General features: G+C 56.1%; 1 protein-coding gene across 3 annotated transcripts; it reads left to right on the plus strand.

The window, feature by feature from the left end:
• The first annotated feature begins 669 nt into the window (after window positions 1-669).
• Window positions 670-17,629, plus strand: PICK1 (protein interacting with PRKCA 1). 3 transcript variants are annotated; one of them, XM_082636164.1, is made up of 13 exons: window positions 670-1,054; window positions 1,207-1,304; window positions 2,433-2,544; window positions 6,021-6,149; window positions 8,058-8,124; window positions 9,340-9,429; window positions 11,828-11,881; window positions 12,656-12,718; window positions 13,688-13,821; window positions 14,218-14,310; window positions 15,134-15,184; window positions 16,186-16,330; window positions 16,795-17,012. In XM_082636164.1, the coding sequence occupies exons 2-13, from the start codon at window positions 1,264-1,266 to the stop codon at window positions 16,869-16,871; spliced, it is 1,056 nt and encodes a 351-aa protein (XP_082492290.1). In that variant the 5' UTR covers window positions 670-1,054; window positions 1,207-1,263; the 3' UTR covers window positions 16,872-17,012. The 3 variants fall into 3 exon arrangements, with proteins under 3 accessions (XP_082492290.1, XP_082492289.1, XP_082492288.1); XM_082636162.1 differs by having other exon boundaries at window positions 673-1,054; window positions 16,790-17,629; XM_082636163.1 differs by lacking the exon at window positions 11,828-11,881 and having other exon boundaries at window positions 672-1,054; window positions 16,790-17,629.
• The last annotated feature ends 1,322 nt before the right edge of the window (window positions 17,630-18,951 follow it).

Consider the following 18,951-nt stretch of genomic DNA (forward strand, 5'->3'; position numbering starts at 1 on the left):
TGTTGGGGAGATGAGATTTGGACCCTTCGGCTGGGAAGCACTGATGGCGTTCCCTGAACCTCAGGTACACAGGGGCTGTTACTCTCAAGGGGATCCCAGGGGAGCTGCTCAAGACTAAGGAAGGAGTGGGGGTGTGAGGAGTCTTTCACTAAATATCACAGAAAGCATTTCCCTCAGTGCTCTTAGTTTGCATTTGGAGAAAGGAGGCTCGTAAAGGAAAGGGAAGGGAATCCAATCTGTCAGTAGCAGAGCCACTGACCACAGGTGTGCAGGTGTTAAGACGGGCACTGAAGTAGGTGGCAGGAGTCTCAGGGTCGAGATCTGGATCTTATATTAACTGTGGGTGGCTCTGGACAAAATCTCTTCCCCTCTGGCGCTTAGTTTCCTGGCCTGCAAAACTCCTATTAGGCTGGCATCTCGAAGTATCCTTCCAGCTCGGACACTCTCATTCTAGTAGAGGAGTGACGGCACCCTAGGACGGGGTGCTGAAAATGTGAAAGGGAGAGTGTCGGGGTTTGTAGTCCACTGAACTTCTCTGGAGGTCTCCCCGCCTAAGGATGCTTCCGTTGCTACGGCAACCAGCCAGGCGGCTTGGTCCCCCGGCGTCCCGCTGAGGAAGCTGGGAAGAACCCTGACCTTACCAAGATGGCGGCGGCCACAGGGCAAGGGGCGGGGTTGAGCGCCGTCGGCCTGTCCGGACGTTTTCCTCTGTTTCCGCTTTTTCATGCTAAAGAGGAGCTTCCGTCAATACTTGTTCTCTTTCCTCGTTCTGGGAACCCCGAGAGGCAGGGAGGGAAGGGTTGCCTGTAGGGACCCAGGCAAATACCCAGTGCGGGAAGACGGGACTTCCGCGTCCCCCCGGAAGTGACGCGACAGTCGCGGCCGCCGACAGGTGGAACGGCAGGTGCGTTCAGGTGCCAGCCTGGCTCGGACCCGGCTGTGGTACTGGCGCTTCCGGTGAGCGACAGAGGCGAGCTCCCAAGGGCCTGGAGACCCGTGGGGCGGGCTCTGGAATCTGAGGCCCCGCCCTGGCCTGGAGTCCCCCCTGTACCTAGTAAGAATCACTTACCCACCCCCCACCCCGGGGACTACCCCCATCGTCCGGAGGGGAGGGGGAGGGCCCGGCTCTCCCAGATCGCCGGGGTTGGGGTTGGCATTTAGGCACTTGTTCCCTAAGCCCTGTGCTCTTTTCTTTCCCGGATCCAGTTCCCCATTCCCCTGCCGAGTTGGGCAGTAAGCCAGCCCACTGAAACTCTCGGAACCATGTTTGCAGACTTGGATTATGACATCGAGGAGGATAAACTGTGAGTATGTTGTTACCCCAAGTCCCACTAGTGCAGGAGCCCCAGGTCTCTCAGGTGCCTGGGCTTACCAGTTCCACAGACCCTTGCTTCTCAGCAGATTAGGTCTCGTACTGTAGCAGAAATGAATCCTGCCCTTCCAGGAGCTCACCGTCTGTAGGGGGCTGTGGACACATTGATGGATAAATACAGTTCAGGGCCATAAGGGTGCTAATGGAGAATGACCTGGCTACGAGGAGAACCCAGCAGGCCAAGCAGTGCCTCTGCTGGGGTGTTCAGGGAAGGCTTCACAGAGGAGGTGACAGTTGAGCCACATTTTGAAGGATGAATAGGAATATCATAAACATACTTTCCTCCCCAGCGTAGATGATCAGTGGAGCAGATTTTCAAAAATTAAGTTAGTTTCCTTAATAGAATATATCCTCCCGCAGAGCAAGGACTGCGTCCAATGCCTTTCTGTGTCCTCAGCACTTAGTATGATGCTCAGCATCAATAGGTTGTTAGCAAATGTTTGTCAAGTGAATAAGAGAATAAATGAGAATATTTACCACAAAACATAAATAAGTGCTAATGTATAGTGAAAACTGAGAGGTAATTGAATACAGCAATTGACAGATGGGTGATGGATAGTTTAACAGGAGAAGGCTTCCTGGAGGAGGTGACTGTTATGTTCCATATGTGCCTGAGAAGGTGACAAGGATAGAGTCTGACTCAAATCTTAGAGGGAGAATGAAAGAAAGGGAAGGGGGACCTATTTTTACGGAGTGCCTGCTCTGGGCTGGGTTGGTGTTAAGTGCCTTCCATGTACTTTCTTCTAAGAACTTTGATAAAGTGGCCATTTTTTATCCATACCATTTTATGGATGAGGAAACTGAGATGCAGAGAGGGTGACTTACTTACCCAAGTCCCGCAGCTGATAAATGGCTGAATTGGGATTTGATCCCCCATCAGCATGGCTCCAAGAGCTCTGTGATGTTCCAGCACAAAATGCTGTCTTTTTGGCCAAGTGAGAAAGAGAAAAGGCTGTGCAGCACTTGGAGGCCCTTGGGAGTTTTAGAAGGCCTGTCTGTCCCCGTCCCCTCCAGTCATCCTTTCTCCAGGGGACTCAGCTGCACGTGCTTCTCTCTCCAGCGGAATCCCTACTGTACCTGGGAAGGTGACCTTGCAGAAGGATGCTCAGAACCTGATTGGGATCAGCATTGGAGGAGGAGCCCAGTACTGTCCCTGCCTGTATATTGTCCAGGTATTAAGTGCTTTGGAGGTGGAAGGGAGGTGCTGGAGGCGGCGAGCCACCTCCCTACTTGGGCGTGACAGAGGTTCATTACTCCACTCTGCACAGCTGACTCCTCATTCTCTTCAGAGGGGCTTCCCCGAACACCCACTGTCAGTAGGTCCGCCCTTGTTTTTCTCTATCGTTTCAGTCTGTTCTTTTCCTTCTCAGCACTTATCACCATCTGTACTCATGGATTTGCTCATTAGTTCTGTATCTAACTTCTTTTCCAGACTCTTTGCACTATGAGGGCAGGATCCCAGTTTGCTTTTTCACTGCAGTCAGTACCTTGTACAATGCCTGGCAAATAGCGGACCTTCAATAAAAATGTCATCAGTGAATCAATAAAATCATCAGCCTTTGGTACTAACACAAGTGAAGCATAATGGAAAGACTAAAAGACCATGAAATAATAATGGCCTGAGTCCAAGTGCAAGCTTCCCTGCTTATTAACTAGTTACTTAAGCTCTCTGGGCCTCAGTTTCCTCACCTGGAAAATGGGGATATAAAATATGTAGATCTGGGCATCTTTGGGTTGTTGTGAAGATTAAACAAAATGACATCACACAATGTCCGGCCCTTAAGCAGCACTCCCTCGATAGCAGCTGCTATTATTTTTATGACAGTTCCCTTTCACAGATGATCTGCCAGTGATACTGAACAATTCTGTGGTCCTTATAAGAAGGGATGCCCTGGTGATATTCTGTCAGCTGTGACGCAGGAGTGGGGACAGGCCTCGTTTATTATGTGGCTGGTCAGAGTCAGTGATCTTTCTGTAGCCTTGGAAGGGAGCTTGCCCCGCTCAGACATAAACTTGACCTGGATTCCAGCTATGTTTTAACCTTCTCAGCTATGTAGCCATTGGTGGCAGATGGGAAACTGCAGTTTCTCTGAGGATCTTGCAAAAGAGTCACTTCTAAGGCCTAGAAGGTGGAGATTCCCTGGATCTGGTCTTGCCTGCTTAGCGTGTGGCCTTTACGAGCGCTTTGGCCTCCTCTGGCCCAGGAGGTGTTAGGGAGGCCTCCCCCAGGCCTGGCTTCCTTGCCATCTCCCTGCTCAGCCTCCCCTGCCACCTCCCCCTCGCTACCTGTGGGGGGCCAGGTTTGTTCTTAATATGAGCTGTGATTATAAAATAATAGAATTGATTTTTTTCAAAAGTCCATTTTATTTTTAATCAAAGGCTATCTGACTTGCTTTGAACAAGTCAAGAGTACTAAAAGGCTAGTGTCAAATAAGCAATCCCCTCTGCTTGACGCCTTCTCACTGCCCTTCCCCCCACCCCCGCCAATCCCAGAAGCAACACTGCTTCCCACCCTTTTAGCTGTTGATTCAGGTGTGAGGTCCCATTTTTCCCAGTAAGATGCTTATCCTGTTATTTTTTGGTCTATTGCTTGTAAACATCTGTCAGCTTTTCTCAGTCTAGGAGATAAAAATTTAGCTTTCTTCCAAAACCTGCTTCTTCTCACTCTGTCTTCCCAACATAGTTATCGTATCAATTTTGGTTAAATCAGTATCAGTACAACAGATACTATGTTCGGGAAATATTTTCTGAGGGCCTGGCCAGGCTCTTTCGTAGCCACTAGAAACAAGAAAGCAAGAAAACAGAGACCCCGCCTTCAGAGAGCTCAGAGCATAGTAACATGCTGTTTTTTTGTCCTTTTTTAAAAATGGCATAGTGTTTGCATATGACCTCTGCACATCCTCCCGTATAGTTTATTATTATTATTATTATTATTTTAAATAAATTTATTTATTTACTTATTTATTTTTGGCTCTGTTGGGTCTTCGCTGCTGCGCATGGGCTTTCTCTAGTTGCGGCAAGCGGGGGCTACTCTTCCTTGCGGTGCACGGGCCTCTCACTGTGGTGGCTTCTCTTGTTGAGGAGCGCGGGCTCCTCAGTAGTTGTGGCACGTGGGCTCAGTAGTTGGGGCGCACGGGCTTAGTTGCTCCGCAGCATGTGGGATCTTCCCGGACCAGGGCTTGAACCCGTGTGCCCTGCATTGGCAGGCAGATTCTTAACCGCTGTGCCACGAGGGAAGCCCTTGTGTGGTTTTCTAGGTGAGCAGACCCAGGTCCTGGCCCAGGTCCCTAGCCAGCTAAGTGGTAGAGGCCAAGTTAGAAAGCAGATCTGACAGGCTCCAAAGCATCCACATGCTCTCCTGCTGTACCAGATGGCACTGCCTGAAGACTCTAGAAATGCTGGTCCCTGCCCGCCCTCCCCGCCCCCGCCTTAATCCCTGCGGCTGCTTCGGGGGGGCCCAGAGGCTTCAGTGCGGACTGTCTGCCAAAACCCGTGACAGTCTGGGAAAAGTCCGCTGCTGAAGCTCCAGCAGGATGTGGGCAGGGAGCCAGTGGCCAGTGCTGAGGCATTGGCATTCCCGTGTCCTCCGTGTTCCCCAGAGAAGGGGTCGTGGAGGGTTGTGTGGGTGGGGAGGGAGCCTGGAGTTGAGTCTGTCCCCCTACTTTCTACCTTGCCTTCCACCCACCTAAGGATGTTTTCAGAGGTCTGTTTCCTGGCCTGCTGGCAGTTTCCAGCAAAGACTAGCTCTCTTTCATCAACCCCCTCTGCAGGCCCTTGGATCCCCACTGTTCCATCTTCCAGAAACGGCTATATATCTTTTATTGTTGTGATCTCCTTTACCATTCTTTTTCAAATAATCATGATGTTTTTATTGTGATTCTTGGAAGGTAGCAGAAAGAAACGTTTGTCTTAATTATTTCATTTTTTTCTTATAATATTAACGTATATGAAACATCATGAAATATTCTTTCTACGTGCTTTGCATAGAAAACTTGGAAATTAAAGATAAGGTATAGGGGAGACAGCTAATAATTTTGGCATCTCTCCTAGTGGTTTTTGCCTGATGTGACTTTTGTATTCTTGGGTCCGTCTCTGCACACACCTGTGTAGCCTGCTCACCCCTTGCCCCGAGCGTCCCCCATACATCTGTCCTTTAACAGACACATTCAGCTGCACTCAGCCAGTGAGTGCAGACCCTGTGTTAGGGGTCATCTTGGGAGAAGGGGCTCACATGTGTGGCGGGGCCCTTGCTCCTTGGAGACAGAGATGAAGAGCAGGAACTGATAAGTGGTGCCTTGGGGCTCCGAGTCAGCTCAGTGCAGCATTGTTGGAAAAAATCTCAAGAAATGGCTTGGGAGGAGCAAACACTCCTGTGGTCGTGTAAGGTTTGGTGTATTTGATACCAGAAGAGGAAAGTCTCATCAGTCGCATTTACCTCCAGTTCCCCCTTCCCCTCCCCCAAGAATGTGGGTCACTCATTTTTGGTTGTTAGGGTGTTTTCTCCCCTTGCCCTTCTCTGGCACCACTTAAGGGATAGAGGGTAGAGACCAGGACGGAGCCGGGTGCCGGTTGGGGTGGAGGGAATGACTGTCCCCCACCAGATTTCTTCCCAGCTTTCCTTTTTTCCCCCCGCCTTATGCACCCACAGGTGTTTGACAACACCCCAGCCGCGCTGGACGGCACCGTGGCAGCTGGTGATGAGATCACCGGGGTCAATGGCAGGTCAATCAAAGGAAAAACTAAGGTGGAGGTGGCCAAGATGATTCAGGAGGTGAAGGTAAGGGCTGCTGCGGGGCTGGGGGCACAGAGGCCCTTCTGAGACCTCCAGCCTGCAGGGGGCCTGGAAGGGGGGACTGGCCCTTTCACAACTCCCTCCTCGGTGCATCAGGGTCTGGGTCACATCCCGGCTCCCTGGGTTTCTTCCGTGTTCATTCAGTAGATACTATTTATGATCCAGGACTTGTGCTGGGCCTTGGTGAAAGAGTGGGCACCAGGACTGAAAGGTCCCCATCCTCGAGCTCCCAGGGGAGCTGTCAGACTTGGAACCACTCCTCAGGGCGGGCCAGTGTGTCCCCAGTCAGGGCTGGAGCCGAAGCTGGAAGTCTGAGGTGAAGCTACCTGGGTCAGTAGACATCCAGTACATGTCCACCGGGCCATGCTGGGCCTAGGAAGTTGTAAGAGGGAAAGAGGGACCCCTCCCCCCAACCCCCGTCCCTGTAGGAACTTTCAGTCCCCTGGGCCCTGGGGCAGCCTGGGGCAGCTCCTGGTCCAGCGGTTGGTCTCCTGTTCTGCAGACCACACAGCACTCTGCCTGTCCCCAGCTTCCCCCTCCCTGCCCCCGCTGCTCCAGGCCCAGGCCTCTCCCCACAGGGCCCCTCTCTCCCTGCATGGCAGGCAGCAGCCCGGCCAGTCCCGGAGGCGTGCAGCCCTTTTGCCGTTTCCTAGAGATGTTTGCTGCCGGTAGCTCTTGGGAAACCAAAACAGCGAAGGAGGTGCAAAGCCACAGGATGATTTAAAAATCTGAGAGTCAAGCGTCCCAGCTGTATGTGGAGCTTGGCCGAGTGTTTGAGCTCCCTCACCCCATCCATCCAAACCTCTCCTCACCTCACCTCCCATCCGTCCTCCATGTCCTCTGTACCGTGTTTCATTCTGGTACAGAAGTGGGGTGCATGTGCCCCCTCTGGATCCCCTCCCTCATCCCCCCATCTCTACTCACCAGAGCCCTTCTCGTCCTCCCAGGCCCGTGTCGCGCCAGCCCCTCACGTTGCCCACGAGAAAGGAGCTTTTGGTGTGTGAGCACAGCCTTGCCATTGCACAGGGACTCCCCAGCTCCCACGTTTGGGTGCCAGGCAGAGATACAGCCCCTATTTTACTGGTGCCCAGAGTGGGTGGAAGGGTTTGCTTGTGGTCACACAGCCGGACCAGAGCCCAGGTCTGGCTGCCGCTGCAGCGCTCCTTCCTTTCCCCACGGCGGCCCTGAACACACTGTGCTGCAGCCCGAGAGCCTTTGGCATCTACCCCTGATTCACTGCGTTGGGTCCCTTAGGAGGCAAGTTTGAAACCCTGTTTTGCACTTGAATGGATTCTGTCCCAAGTTCAAAGGTCTTAGGATTTCAAGAACAGAGAGAGAGTGATCTGGGTGGCCTCACATGGTCAGGGGAGGCTTCTCAGGAGGAGCACCACCTCTCTTCCAGTCAACTAGACTGCAATTCATGTAATTTCCCTGAATTGCATCGGCCTCCCTTGCTGGCCTCAGGCCCTTGGGGGCTGGGGCTGCCCCTGCACCTGCTTCCTCCATCCCAGCACCAGGCACAGAGAACGTGCTGGGACAGTCTGTGGAGTGAATGGAGGGAGGATGGGGATGGTTTAGAGCGCGGGAGAAGATCCTCCGTGTGGCAGGAAAAATGATGTCGCAGAGGTTTGGAGTGTGGCCGTGGCATGGGGGTGGCAGGGGCACAGGACATCAGAGATCGCCAGGCTGCGAGCTCAGTGTCAACAAGGACCTTGTCTGCCCTTGTCCCTGCTGATTCTCCAGGGCCTGGTGGGTGGTGAGAGAAGGAGGGACCTTTTTCCAGGGCTCAGGATTTTTTCATGACCACAAACTCCAGGGAAAACAGGCCTCTGCCGGGAAGGGGCTTGGGGTCCGGGGGACTCTGTCACAACTCTGCTTGTCCTGCTTTTCCAGGGGGAGGTGACTATCCACTACAACAAGCTGCAGGCGGACCCCAAGCAGGGCATGTCCCTGGACATTGGTAAGCTGGGCTGGGGCAGTGGCGTCCAGTGGCCCTGTAAGCCCCTGTTCTGCATTCTTATGACAATGCATCAGTACTCACATGGATGTGGTCTCTGACTCTTCTGACCAAGCCGATCCAAAGGGTCTGGGAGGACCCAGGGGTGCTCCCCCTGCAGCTGGTCCCAGGAACCTGTCCCTGGTTTCTCCCTGCCCTGTGTTTTACCCCCTTCCCCCAGCCACCTCCTCTGGGACCTTGCTGCCCTAGGGTTGTCCTTTGTAGGGCAGCCCTCCAGCTCACCAGACCCAGTCGCTCACCCTTCTGAAAGGGAGGGCAGCCCAGCCCTGGCCTGGTACCTCATGCCCACCTGCATACCCCTCCTCAGCCCTGGCTCCTTCTACGCACCTGCTCCCAGAAAGACTCGGTCTGAACTGGACCTCACCTTTGGGGCAGAAGCCAGCCCTTCTGCCCATAGCGTGCCCTGGGACATGTTGCCTCCTGCTAGGGGGTCTAGGCCTTGGTTCTGAGGAAGCTTCAAGGCTCAAGAGCTGGACAGTAGCTTCAAGGTCCTCTGGGCCAGCCACTTCATTCCAGATCAAGGCCCGAGATCCAGAGAGATGCTGTGTCCCCTGGGTGAAGGCACACCCAGATCTCTTGGCTCTGGGATCCAGCACCCTTTTCCTACACCCTTGGGCCAGAGCCTCCTCCTGGTTTTTAAGGAAAGAGGCTAAGGGCAGATCAAGTCTGTCCTGGAGGTTCTTCCTCTAAAACCCTCTGGTCCCATCCTAGTCCCCTTCCAAGGACCGAGTATGTGACCACATACGCAGTAACCGAGTCTGGAGCCTGAGGCCAGTTGTCACTGATGGTGCCTCTGCTCCTGGAAGTGGAGGAGAGACGGAGGAGAGGTTCTCCGTGGTCGGCCTGTGAGCTGGAATCAAGCCTGGGCAGCTCTGGGCTCTCAGTGGTAGCCAGTAGCCACTTTGAGTGTCAGGCCCTTGGTTAAGCGCTTTACATATTTACACTTCCAGTCTCCCAGTGCCTCCCTCAGGTAGAGAATGAACAGGGCGGGGGCCCAGAACCCCTCACTGGGACCCTCCCTACTTCACAGTCACCCACACACCAAACCCCAGTTCAGCCCCTTCTGCCCCTAGTGTCACTCCCAGTGAGTCATGATGGGGCAGGGATGGCCTGGGGGCCCAGACTATCTCACTGAGTTCCTTTCTCACCTGGTCCCAGTGTTGAAGAAGGTGAAGCATCGGCTGGTCGAGAACATGAGTTCGGGGACTGCAGATGCTCTGGGCCTGAGCCGGGCCATCCTGTGCAATGGTGAGTCCCCTCCTTCCACCCCCTGACCCTCGGTCCCAGAGGACTCAGGCCCAGGCCCCAGGGGCAGGGGCACCGTGGCTGCCCACCAGGCTGCACCCTTGGAGGCCTCTCCCGCTTCCAGAGCATTCACAATAGTCAGCGTAGGCATCTTACAGCCAGTGTCCTCTATTCCCCAGCAAGGGTTCACAGGCCCAGGTCACAGATGAGACAAATTCCTGTTGGGGAGGTGCCTCCTTTCAGCTCCCCAAGCTGGTGCCTTCGCCACTGCCCCCAGCTGCTCTCACGCAGCCAAGGCCTACCCCCCAGCCCCCCCCGCCCCCCCCACCTGCCCGGTTCCACCCTGTGCCCTCTTGTCACCCCAGCATGCACTGCACTGCTCCCACTGCCCGCTCTGCCCCACCTCTCTCCAGGAGGTGGCGCTGCTGCCCGCATCCCAGGGCTGGAGGTGGCTGCCTGCCTCGGGCTGGGGGAAAACCGCGTACACGCACATTCACGCCCACGCGTGTGCGTGCGCGCACACACACATACACACACATACACACACACATACACACACACGCACACGCTGTCTCCCCAGGGGGCCAGTGAAGCACTCGGTCCTGCTCCTGCTGTCACCAGCCTGAGTTTATAAATAGCAGCAGCTCTGCTGTGTACGTGTGGGGACAGATATAAATACCTACATACATTGTAGGCTCAGCTGGGCACACTGGGCTTTATTGGCTGGGATGCGGGGGAGGAGGGGTCTGAGCTTGTTCCAAATGGGGTACAAAAGTGGCGGCTGCTATTTCCAGCTTCTTGGTGTCTATAAATCCCTGTTACTGTAGTTACCATGCGTTGGGATGAAATTAGAACTGGTTGTTGTGTTTTTCCCCCCAGACCTTGCAATTTCCCCAGCCTTAAATAGGGTTTCTAAAATTGAAGCTGTCATGATGTCCCATGACCCAGCTAAAAACAACAGCATGGCGCTTACGTGGCTCCTTCCCTGCCAGTCTGGCCGGGGGCCAAGGCTCTGGGGAGCCAGGGCCTGGAGGCCAGCCCAGTGGCCGAAGCCTCCTGAAGACCTCCGAGGTGCTCCCTTCCAGCCCCCAGAGCCCGGGCCTTCCTCCCTGACAGCCCAACACACAGCCGCCTTCTCTGCCCAGAGAAAGGCCCAGGCCCAGCTTCTGCTACTCCCCTTCTCTCCCGCCACTCTGAAAACCCTGGCCCAGGTCAGTGCAGGAGACTGGGCACCCCAGCCTGCACAGCCCTCGCTGTGTGCCTTTAGGCAAGTTGCTTTACCTCTCTGTCCCTCGATTTTCTCTATAAGATGAGCAAAGTAGTCTCTGCCTCAGAGGCTCATGTGGAAGAAGGACTGAGCTGCATGGAGGTCACTCAGTAAGGCCAGGCCCTGTCTAGGAGGTGCCGGGCAAGGAAGCCACCAACATGGGCCCTGCCCTGCATTTGCTGCCAGTGCTCCCGGTGGGGAGTTGGGGGTGGACCTCAGCCCTGTTGGAGTGGAGGAGGGTGCCACTCGCTGCTGGTGGGAGAACCACCCACCCCAATCTGGAATGCGGCCCCCTCCCTGGCAATCCACTTGCTCTCGTTTTGAGCCCTTGAGGTGAGGCAACTGCCCCTGCCCCTCAGCTTACAGCCCTTACTGTCCCTACCAGTCATGGCCTGGTCAGTGTCACTGCTGGACTATGAGCCTTGAGGGCACAACTCAGATTTCATTCACCACGGTCATTCCTGGGCCTAACGGGGTCCGGCACACAGTGCGTGCTCAGTAAACTACCTGTGAAGCCAGCGAAGATGATCACCGGGGCCCGCTCCCATGCAGGCTCTTCCTCGAGGCCCTCGCTGAGTTTCTCTCCCCTCCCCGGATTGCTCTCGTCTCTGAGCCAGCGGTGGTGGTAGGGGCTGCCTTTGAGCCTACCTTAGAGTTATTGTCGGGGCGTCCCGTCTCTCCTGCTTGTCTCTGACTGCCTTGCTCCTTGGCTTTCAGCAGGGAGTATGTTAGAAGTCCCAGGGCCTTGACTGCCAGGCATGGGCCTGCCTTCTGCTGGCCGTGGGGAGCCACCCGCGGGCTTGGCCTTGGGGACGGCCCAACTGGTTTTCACTCCTGATTTCTGGAAGTACCCGCATCCTCTTCATCTTTCTGCCCCTTTGCTGTGTCCCAGCCTGCTGGGGTGGCGCTTATCTCAGGAGCATCCTGAGGGCTGCCCTGCCTACCCCCACTTGTCTGGGTGTGCCGGGCTCTCTGCAAAACACCAGTGAGCCAAGCTGACCCTGAGGTGCCAAGTCCCCCTCCCTGGGACCACATCCTGTGCTGCTCCCCTGGGGGCGACCTTGCCCCTCCCAAGCCTGGCTCGGGTGACCTGTGGGGCTCTCCCCTGACCCTGTGGCTCTCTGATCCCCACAGATGGGCTTGTCAAGAGGCTTGAGGAGCTGGAGCGGACCGCCGAGCTGTATAAAGGTGGGCAGGTGCACCCTCCGGCTGGCAGCCCCGTGGTGGTGGGGTATCCCGGTCTGGAAAGTGCCTAGCACTGGCTCTGCCCTGGGGTGGAGCTCTGGAGCCCTGCTCTAAAGATGATGGCAGTGGGGGCAGAGTGCCAGCCTACGCAATTCTAGGAGCATGGCCATTAAATATTCATAAGGGAAAAAAATCTTAAGACATACTTCTTTTTTTTAAAAAAAACTTATTTATTTTTGGCTGTGTTGGGTCTTCGTTGCTGCTCGCAGGCTTTCTCTAGTTGGAGCGAGTGGGGGCTACTCTTTGTTGCGGTGCGCAGGCTCATCACTGTGGCTTCTCTTGTTGCGGAGCACGGGCTCTAGGCTTGCGGGCTTCAATAGTTGTAGCATGTGGGCTCAGTAGTTGTAGCACGCGGGCTCAGTAGTTGTGGCTCGCGGGCTCTAGGGCGCAGGCTCAGTAGTTGTGGCGCATGGGCTTAGTTGCTCCGCAGCATGTGGGATCTTCCCGGACCAGGGCTTGAACCCGTGTCATCTGCATTGGCAGGTGGATTTTTAACCACTGCGCCACCAGGGAAGCCCAAGACATACTTTTTCTGATTGTAGAAGTAATACATGCCCATAAAAATCAAATAATGGCACATGTAAACCTAGTGAGAAGAGTCTGAAACCCAGGAGCAGTGAGGGCCTCGTGGTGGGGTGGGCGTTTGGAGGCCGTGTCCTGGGCCAGTGTGGTCCCCACCATGTGCCCCCAGCCCCCTTGGTTGGGTCTCTCCCACAGGGATGACAGAACACACCAAGAACCTCCTACGGGCCTTTTATGAGCTGTCGCAGACGCACCGGGGTAAGGATGCCCCAAACCTGCTGCGTGACCCTGGAAAAACCCTTGTTGCTCTCTGGGCTCAGCACCTCCCCTACACCCATACAGTGAGGGTGCGGCCAAGCTCCTCCCTGGGGCCTTTCTCATGCCCATGCTCAGGCAGACACCGCAGCATCTGACCTCAGGCCAGGTTTGGGCTGGGCACTGTCTAGATGCTGGGGTGTAGCAATAATGGGGCCAGCCGGGAGCATGTAGACCAGCTAGTCTTTTTCTTTTTTTTGGCTGCACCACACGGCTTGTGGGATCTTAGTTCCCCGGCCAGGGATTGAACCTGGGCCCCCTGCAGTGGAAGCGCAGAGTCCCAGCCACTGGACCGCTAGGGAAGTCCCCTAGACCAGCTTGTCTTCTGTGGGGCACAGTTACTCCTCCGGGCCCTGTCCCGTCTATCTGTACTGCCGCTTACAATGTACGAGGCCCTTCCTTGTTTGTGATCTCATTTCCTACAAGTTTGTTATTAGTTGGGCAGGGCAGCTACAGTTAACCCCGTTTTGCAGTTGGGAAAACAAAGCCCAGATAGAAAAAGTGGTCACGCAGCTCCTTAGGGGCAGAGTTGACCTAAGGCCCAGATTCCCAGACTAGTATTTTGTCCCCAGACAATTTCACCGCCTTCAACCTTGACCCAGCCTTCTCCATGGTCTGGTCGCTGTGGGGAACGAGGGCCAGCTCCCTTGAATGTAGACCCAGCTTCCTCAAGGTGTAGACTCAGGTGTCTACACCGGAGTCTACATTCCTTGGGGATGTAGGTCCAACTCTCTTAGGGGTATAGATTCACCTTTCTTGAGGTGTAGACCCATCTCCCTTGGGACGTAGACCTCGGGCAGACCTTGGCCTCCAGCCTGCCACACCCCCCGCCTTGCTTCTCCCCAACAAATCCCTGGCTTCTCCGTTAAGGGGTCAAGTAGGGGCAGCCTTCAGGACAAACTTGTCACGCAGCCTTTGGGGACGTGTTCTCCGTGATTGGGGTGCGGGAGCCCCAGCCAGCTGCGAGTGAGGCTTTCGTGAAGTTCGCCGACGCCCACCGCAGCATTGAGAAGTTTGGCATCCGGCTGCTGAAGACCATCAAGCCAGTAGGTCCTGTGGAACGTGTGTATGTCAGCACGTGATGGGGGAGGGGGCAGTGTGGTGAGCAGAAAGGGTCCTGTTCTGGACTCGGAGCACCGGGGGGCTGGTCCTGGCTTGGTGTCCTACACAGCTGACCATGGGTGAGGCACTCCTCCTCCGTGGCCTCAGCATTGACCTCCAGGCTCTTTTCTGGCCCTGGCTCTACCAGAGTTACAGCTTGCCCTTGACCTAGTCTGTCTTCTCGTCCTTGAAATGGACAAGGCTGTCTAGGAATGCCCTTTGGCTCTGACACCTGAGTCCACTAGAAGGATTGACACATCAGTGCCATTCCTTGCCACCGTGGCCAGCCTGACCCCTCTGCCCATGGGGACTTAAGCGTCCGCCCCATCCTCCCCTTCCAGATGCTGACGGACCTGAACACGTACCTCAACAAAGCCATCCCAGACACTCGCCTCACCATCAAGAAGTACCTGGACGTGAAGTTTGAGTACCTGGTAAGTGGTCTCCAGCCTCTGCGTGGGTGTGGGCCTGGCCTGCTGGAGTCAGAGCCCACCTGGAGATTTGCCCCTCCTCAGTCGGCCACACAGTGGCTAGCAGGGCAGGTCCAGAACCTCGGTCACATCTGATTGAGGAGGTGGGACCAGGGGCCTAGGGAGGTGCTGGAGAATCAGGCAGCAGCCTAGGCCCTGCTTCAACTGTTCAGAGGAGCCCCTGGGAGCCTGGGTGGGTAGAGCCCTCACTCTGGAGCACTCTGACCCCATGGGAATTCTTTGGTCACTTTTAACAATGGATTAGACTAGGTCAGTGGTTATAAAGTGGGTACCAAGGGATGTTAATGAGTTTTATGTTCAAATAATAATTCTGTGGTGAAAGGAGATGAGGAAAAATACTCCATCAAAGAGGTCAAGGTCCTTTGCTTGAGGACTTGTCAGAGGCTTTGATAGACCCATATGTAACATGGGCCTTCAGGGGCCTTCCCAAGTTCTTTGGACCATGGAACCTTTTTTCCCAGAGCATCTCTTGGGACTTGAGTGTGGTAAATGCTGGCCTGTCTCTCAGGCCCTTTCCACCCTCCTAGATGAGTGCCCTGGCTGTCCTGAGTCTCCCGAGCAAAGACCAGTCTGACTGAGGGGCCAGCCTCTCCCTGACACGTCTCAGCTCATCCCAGCTGAGGGTGCGCAGGGCCCATGAGGCCTGGCATACCGGCTCCTCTGGGTGGCCGAGGGGTACAGCGTGGCATGGGAGGAACTGGGGACATCAGGGTGGGCACCCAGGTGGTGCAGCCCCTCTGACAACCTGGCCTCACCTGTCCCACAGTCGTACTGCTTGAAGGTGAAGGAGATGGATGACGAGGAATACAGCTGCATTGTGAGTGCCACGGGGGGAGGGGGCATGGCTGTGGTATTGGAAAGGCTCGGGGTGCACAAATCTTCCCCTGCCTACCTCACAGAGCCCCAAGAATGGGCTGCGTCTGCCAGGGACACCAGGTGGGCCAGGCCAATCCAGGAGAGGCCTGGGGGTTTGGCCAGGCTCTTGTTTCTGGAGATTGGGGCGATCCCCCCACCCCTGGCCCCTCCGGGCCTCGGAGTGCTGGCCAGCTTGCTGTGGGACACTCCCAGTGCCTGCTCCCAGACCAGTTGCCCCCCAGACTTTGTGGGGCTCTTGCAGGGAAAAACTGACTTTCCTCACTCCTGAGAAGTGGTTTTTTACTTCTTTATAATTTTTTTTATAGATTTTTAAAATTTTTTAATTTTTTTTAAATGTATTAATTTTTGGCCGTGTTGGGTCTTCGCTGCTACGCGTGGGCTTTCTTTAGTTGCAGCGAGTGGGGCTACTCTTCGTTGCTTCTCATGACAGTGGTTTCTCTTGTTGCAGAGCACAGGCTCTAGGCACATGGGCTTCAGTAGTTGTGGCGTGTGGGCTCAGTAGTTGTGGCTCGTGGGCTCTAGAGCGCAGGCTCAGTAGTTGTGGCTTGCAGGCTTATTTGCTCCATGGCATGTGGGATCCTCCTGGACCAGGGCTCAAACCCTGCATTGTGTCCCCTGCATTGGCAGGCAGGTTCTTAACCACTGCGCCTTCAGGGAAGCCCGTTTTTAATATTTTTGATATCAGGGTCCATCTATGACTAAATATTCATTTATTTAATGTGGCAAGGGTTTGGTTTTTTGGTTGTTTTTTTTCACAAAGCTATCACTAAGCGCTTCTAGCAGTCCTGGCGCCTCAGAAATGGGGAGCCATGGTAGCTTTGAAGGGTGCCGTGCTGTGCAGGGGTGTGAGTCGGCTCTGCAGCCTCCCGCCCCCACCCCCCTCTGCCCCAGAGCAGGCTCCCCACCCCGCCCAGGGTCCCTGACATGCTTCCCCTGCCCCAGGCTCTAGGGGAGCCCCTGTACCGCGTGAGCACAGGCAACTACGAGTACCGCCTGATCCTGCGCTGCCGCCAGGAGGCCCGCGCTCGCTTCTCCCAGATGCGCAAGGACGTGCTGGAGAAGATGGAGCTGCTGGACCAGAAGCACGGTGAGGGGTGTGGGCTGTGGGCGGGCGTCTGGCCCGCAGGCCACACCCTGCCTCGGGCAACCCCTACACCATCCTCTCCCCATTTCACAGCTGGGAAAACTGTGGCCCAGAGAGGTACAGTACTTACCTCCCAGGGCCAGCGCATGGCAGAGCTCTGAGTCAGACCCAAGATGGGAGCTTCCTGGAGCCTGGCCTGGGTGGGACTGGCCGTGTCCCGTGGGCTCCTTGGGGTGTAGTCCACCATCCCCCGACCCTGGCAGGGCTCCTCCACTGCCTGACTGGGAGCTGGGAGGCGGCCTGGGTTCTGTGCAGGGCTGGGCAGCCCTGGCCTAGCCCCGTCCCGGGGCACGAGGGGTCAGTGAGGTGCATGATGGGGTGCCCAGGCGGGCAGGGAGGGTCTTCTCCACGCGCAGGCAGCCCCGGCCCACTGGCGCCCATCTGCCCGCCCTCCTGCCCCAGTCCAGGACATCGTGTTCCAGCTGCAGCGCTTCGTGTCCACCATGTCCAAGTACTACAACGACTGCTACTCAGTGCTGCGTGACGCCGACGTCTTCCCCATCGAGGTGGACCTGGCCCACACCACGCTGGCCTATGGCCTCAGCCAGGATGAGTTCACTGACGGCGAGGACGAGGGGGAGGAAGACGAGGAGGACACGGCAGCCGGGGAGCCGTCCAGGGATGCGCGAGGGGCTGCCGGGCCCCTGGACAAGGGCGGAAGCTGGTGTGACTCCTGAGTGCCCCCTTGGGGTGCGGATCTGGGGGGTAGGGCGAGTGGGAGGACGGCAGCACGGGAGTGGGGGCAGGGCTGCCGCACAACAGGGTGGTGCCTAAAGGCCTGCTGGCTCGGGGCACCCGCCTCCCTGCTCCTCTGTCCCAGCACAGCGAACCCGGGCGCCTGCCCAGGAAAGGCACCGGGCTGTGGCCTGGGACCTGGACGCTGGCCCCTGCACCTTCCCTCCCCACCTCCCCAGCCAGCTGGAGAGCTTGGTCTCTGGACCTGCCTTAGGAAGGAGAAAGAGGGCAGAAAGGAAGAGGGGCTGGAGGTGGCAGGGAGTCCAGGAGCCATTCCTTGCGGGCACCTCCACTGGCCCCCCGGAGACCTGCCGGGAGGGGGCCGCGGGTGGACCGCCGAGCTTGGGACCAGGGTTTCACGCGCACCCTCACCTTGCCCTAGGCCGGCCCCACCCCAGTCCACACTCACCTCGGCGGCCTTTATTTGTTTTATTCCCTCGCTCAGCCACTTCCCTGGGGAGGGGCTGGGCGCTGGGCCTGTACTGAATAAACACAAACCCAGATGGAGCCGGGCTCTTGGCAGTGGCCTCAGACCCTCTCTCCCCTCGACGCCCCCCTCTTCTGCCCCCTGATCACCAAAGCAGGGCAACAAGGTTTACTGACATTCCCTTTATAGCACTGACTCCTCACAGCACTTCTGTGGATTAGCACTGCTGTCCCCATTTACAGATGGGAAACTGAGGCTCAGAAGAGGCTTGCTCAGGGCCACATGGTGTACAGGGACAGAGTGGGATCTGGACTCAGATCCATCAAATTCAGAAGACTCCACTTTTCCCCCTGCCTCCCAGGCTTTCTGCTCTGTGGAGCCTCTTACATCCTCCCTCATCTTTGATCCTTCAGTGCTTCTGACCATGAACTCAACCTTTATCTGGGGAAGGGCAGGGCAGATACTGGGTCAGGAGGACCCGAGGCCCCAAACTGGGGAGAGTGTTAAGGGTGCCCTGGCCATTCCAGGTCGCCTGTTCTGCCAGGGCCAAGGGGAGAAGCCCAGTGGGCAGTACCACACTAGTACCCCATGTGTCCGGCTTCACCTGGACAGTCCCAGTCCACACCTGTGGTCCTAGTGTAATTATGAATAGTGGCCCTTTTCACTCTCAAAGTGTCCCTGTTTGGACAATGAAATATGTGCTCGTCCTGAGAATGGGAGGGGTGCAGGAGGGTGTGAGAGGTGGGCAGGGTTCACAATGGCCGGGGCGGGGGGTAGTTTCCTGCTTATTAGGTTTGCGTGTGTGGGTCCTGGGCAGAGACCTGAATGGGATCCTCAGGCAGGATTGGGAGTGTAGAGAGAGGGATGGGCTGTCACCACGTAGATCCCCTAGAACTGTCAGACTATACCACCTCCCTGAAGGGGCAGCCAGTGTGGAGGCCAAGGGCACAGGCTGGAACCGACAGCCTAGGTTCCAGTCATAGCTTCTGTGACCCTGAGCTACCTCCTCACTTCCTGTGCCTCAGTTTCCCTATCTGAGTGCGGCTAAAGAGGGTACCTACCTTCTTGGGTCCTTACTGAGGATGAGATGAGTTAACATTTGTGAAGGGCTTAGCACGGTGCCTGGCACAGTCAGCGCTCTGTGAGGGTTTGTTAAACAAGACAAGATGTAGTCACTGTTGTAGTGGCTTAGGGGAAAGCACAGACACAGTGACTGTTGGCCAGGCATCTGCAGGGGCTCCCCACACCTTCCTGGGACGTGGATGGAAAATGAGCCCAGTGGGGAGGGGGTCACCAGTGGAATAGGCTCCCCTGAGGAGTACGGATGAATAGAGTCAGGGTCGGCGGTGGGAAGGCTGCTTCCTCCACTGGGCCCGGGTCACCAAGCTGGTGATTCGGAGGC

Source organism: Mesoplodon mirus, assembly GCF_964341445.2.
Source record: "Mesoplodon mirus genome assembly, chromosome: 11".
Taxonomy (NCBI): domain Eukaryota; kingdom Metazoa; phylum Chordata; class Mammalia; order Artiodactyla; family Ziphiidae; genus Mesoplodon; species Mesoplodon mirus.